The 3,419-nt window shown below is 35.2% G+C and overlaps 1 protein-coding gene across 1 annotated transcript in view; it reads left to right on the forward strand.

Moving 5' to 3' along the window:
- LOC104494928 (methionine aminopeptidase 1-like) overlaps positions 1-3,176 on the forward strand; it is a gene marked incomplete at its 3' end in the record, with an annotated part of 15,454 nt that extends 12,278 nt beyond the window's left edge. The window contains exons 6-8 of the mRNA XM_010137831.1: positions 709-800; positions 1,476-1,559; positions 3,038-3,176. Coding sequence (XP_010136133.1) covers positions 709-800; positions 1,476-1,559; positions 3,038-3,176 — 315 coding nt within the window. The remainder of the gene's footprint in view (positions 1-708; positions 801-1,475; positions 1,560-3,037) is intronic.
- Positions 3,177-3,419: the final 243 nt, after the last annotated feature.

Genomic DNA, 3,419 nt, shown 5'->3' on the forward strand with positions numbered 1-3,419 from the left:
ATACATTCAAAATGACTTGCTTATTGGTTTGGTATTTTGCCTTTTTATATTTGTGCTTTGCATTTCCCAAAAAAGCTGCTGTAAAGTCTGTTGGGATGATTTTTAAATCTTCAACTGTTCTTTAGTTATTCTTTATAGAATGTAACTATTTAAACCACACAAAATACTGTCTTTTAGGGGGTCGTTCAACTGTAAAACTGAGCTTGCACGGAATCTGGTACGAAGAATTTAAGTGTTTTCATCAGCAGATTACTGCAGTGTGTAACTAGAGATATTCACAAGCTCATATAATCCTTCATGGCTTTTTTTGAATGTTATTTATTACCATTTATTATCTCCACAACAGCTTAAAAAAAAGAAAAAAGGAAAGAAAGAAGACTTTTTCCATGAATAAAATAATTCCCTTGTAAATCTGATTTTTAAGGTTGTATTTTGACAAACTGGTCGTGATAGTTTTATGCAGTAAGTGAATGGGCATCCTGAGTACATAGGGGCATGGTGAAGGGCTTATTAATTAAAACTAATCTGGATAATAATGATAATGTTATGACCTGGAGGGTTTGTTACTTTGGTCTATGGTGAGATAGCAATGGCTCTAAAAGTACGTGCTAAGCTAAGTCAGTTCCTTGATTGGACATACGTAGCGATCACTCCACTATATAACTTCTTTTTCCTTTCTTTTTTCACCTCCCCCTTCTTCCTTTTCAGGAATGTCTGAATCAGAACAGGCTTTAAAAGGAACCTTTCAAATAAAAATACTCTCATCCGAGGATATAGAAGGGATGCGAGTAGTGTGTAGGGTAAGGGGGTTTTGGTTTTTGTTATGAAGTGCTTTTATTCTCTAAAAATCTATAGTGATTTTGCTAGTTTGTGACAGCACATTTGAGAGTACCAACTTTCAAACCACTTTTGAGCACTGAAAAAAAGTTTGGGAAATTTGTTGCTTTCTTGCTGCTTTTGTCCTTGTGACTCCCAATTCACAGTGAACTGTTCTGCAAGCAGAAAGATGACTTTTATTTGTCTTCTGTGGCTGTGTTGTTACTAGTGAGATAATCTGAAACATTGTCACAGTTAAGAATATATTTTATAGTACATAAGTAAGAACAAAACTTTCTTCTGTCCTAGAGTTAGTAATATTAAGTAAAGACTAAAAAGCAAAACAGAGCCCTCTCCCTAACAATTTTGGAAAACCTGTGGAATTTAGGTAATCTGAATTTAATTTAATGGAATTGAAGGAGGTTGTGGTCCAAAACTTAATTGGGGTGTTTTCATATATCAGAAGTGGCTTAATATAACCTGCAGACATCTCAAAATCTTTCAAGGACCCAAGCCTACCCAGCTTTCCTAGCAATCTTGGTGTCACTGTAGAATATGGGTTGCTGATCTTCTAGGGGAGTAGTCCTGGTCATGTTTTAAATCTTTTGTACTAACACTAGTACAAAAGCACTAACAAAGCAGTTTTGTTTCGTTTGCAGCTTGCTAGAGAAGTATTAGATGTTGCTGCCATGATGGTGAAAGCAGGTGTAACTACTGAAGAAATAGATCACGCTGTTCATTTAGTAAGGTTATTTTCTTCTTCTGGTGTTTCTAAGTGCTTTCTTCCATCTCTTTTATTCTTGAATGGTTGTTGTGTGGTTTTCTTTGTTGCGTGAATTCCATTTTATTTTGAACTGTTGCCCAATGTGAAGATAGTGGGTGGTGCACTTGTTAGAAATATGTTACAGCGCGATGGTGGATTCAAAATGAATAACTCCTGGGCCTATCTCTATATCAGCTCCTTCCATGATTTCCAAATTTGTATTCCTTCTAAGTTTCTTCAATGATTTTCTCAGTTAACATCATATAACTTTGTTTCTTCTAAACCCCTTTTGCTCCACAGACACCATTGTATATAGAACATCATATGTAGGCATGGACTTTCTGTGCTCTGTGATGTTGGTTAAGATGTACAGAGGAGAAAGTTTAATTATTTGTGAGGAGCCTGAGAGAGAATTGAAACAAGATGTTTCAATCAGGCAAACTAAAGCCACAATCCAGCAAAGTATTTCAAATACACATTCAAGTATTTTCCTGGCTTAACTGTTCACAGATACTTGAATTGTGTAATTTTTATTTTTCTTTGCTGTCTTCTCTAAGGCCTGTGAGTTTATGATTGAGGATACTCACATGTGATGTGGGGAAGACAACAATTCCGGTATAGTTAAGTTTGTCAGAGAAATCTCTGGTTGCTTTTTTTATCTGCATTTGCAGCCGTTGAGTCAAGATTGTAAGGAACTTACTCTGCTTTGATTAAGCCAGAGGTTTCTGTTGAACTACACTAAACACTGAATTATTTGCTTATGCATAATGTCTAGTATGAACAACTAGTGGTTAAAATGGTGTTATTCCTCCTCAGCAGTTTTCAGAAACTTGCATGGCAGATTGTTGATACCAGCCAATACCCCTACTTGGTAGTTTGCAGCTTTAAAATTGCATTTTTTTAATAACAAAAAGTTAACACAGTAGTATTTCCCCAGAATTGCTCAGTATGTCACAGAGTATGTATATGTAAGTATATATATAAAATCTATGTGTCAGTTTTGCAAAAATCCTCAAAAGGTTGTTAGAGTGAGTGCAAAGGAAGCAGCTTATGGTTTTAAAGCTAGGGATGAAAGAGTGGTGCCACATATTATTTTGTCTAGCTTGTGTGTTTTACAAAAATAATGTCTTTGACCGGTACTTAAAGACAGTCATTGAAACTGGCTGGTTTTTTAACTCAATAAATATTGCAATGCATTGTTTTAAACCCAAATATTTCAGCATTGGTAGTTGAACATAAACATGAGTAGAAACAAAATTAAAGTTGCTTTACTTTCTTCCTAGTAAGAAATGCAAAGCACAAGAAGATACCATAGTGCCAAAAAATGCTTGAAGAAGCTTATTCTCAAGAGTCACTGCTTTTCAACCTATCATTCTTACTGTAAAGCTATTGTGCATACATTTTTCCTCTGTACAAAACTTACTAATGTAAAGTGTAAATTGTATTTTTCCAAATTAGGCTTGTATTGCAAGGAATTGCTATCCTTCCCCTCTGAATTATTATAATTTCCCTAAGTCGTGTTGTACATCAGTGAATGAAGTGATCTGTCATGGAATTCCTGACAGGAGGCCATTGCAGGAGGGAGATATTGTTAACGGTAAGTGCCATGAAAATTAGCCTTCAACATTTCTACCTTATATCCAGTTAAACTACGCAGTAAGGTGAGATTTCACTAGCAGGCAACATGATTGGAATAGCTTCTGAAGAGAGGATTTTGTTCTCATTTACCAGTTAACCTCTGCTCTTTACGTATTTGTTAATGATTTTATTTAATACAATAGTTTCAAAAGTTTGTTCCACTTAAAAAGGTTTACAATTCTCTACCCTGGTCTGTGCATTA

Source organism: Buceros rhinoceros, unplaced genomic scaffold (genome assembly GCF_000710305.1).
Source record: "Buceros rhinoceros silvestris isolate BGI_N320 unplaced genomic scaffold, ASM71030v1 scaffold44276, whole genome shotgun sequence".
Classification (NCBI taxonomy): Eukaryota; Metazoa; Chordata; class Aves; order Bucerotiformes; family Bucerotidae; genus Buceros; species Buceros rhinoceros.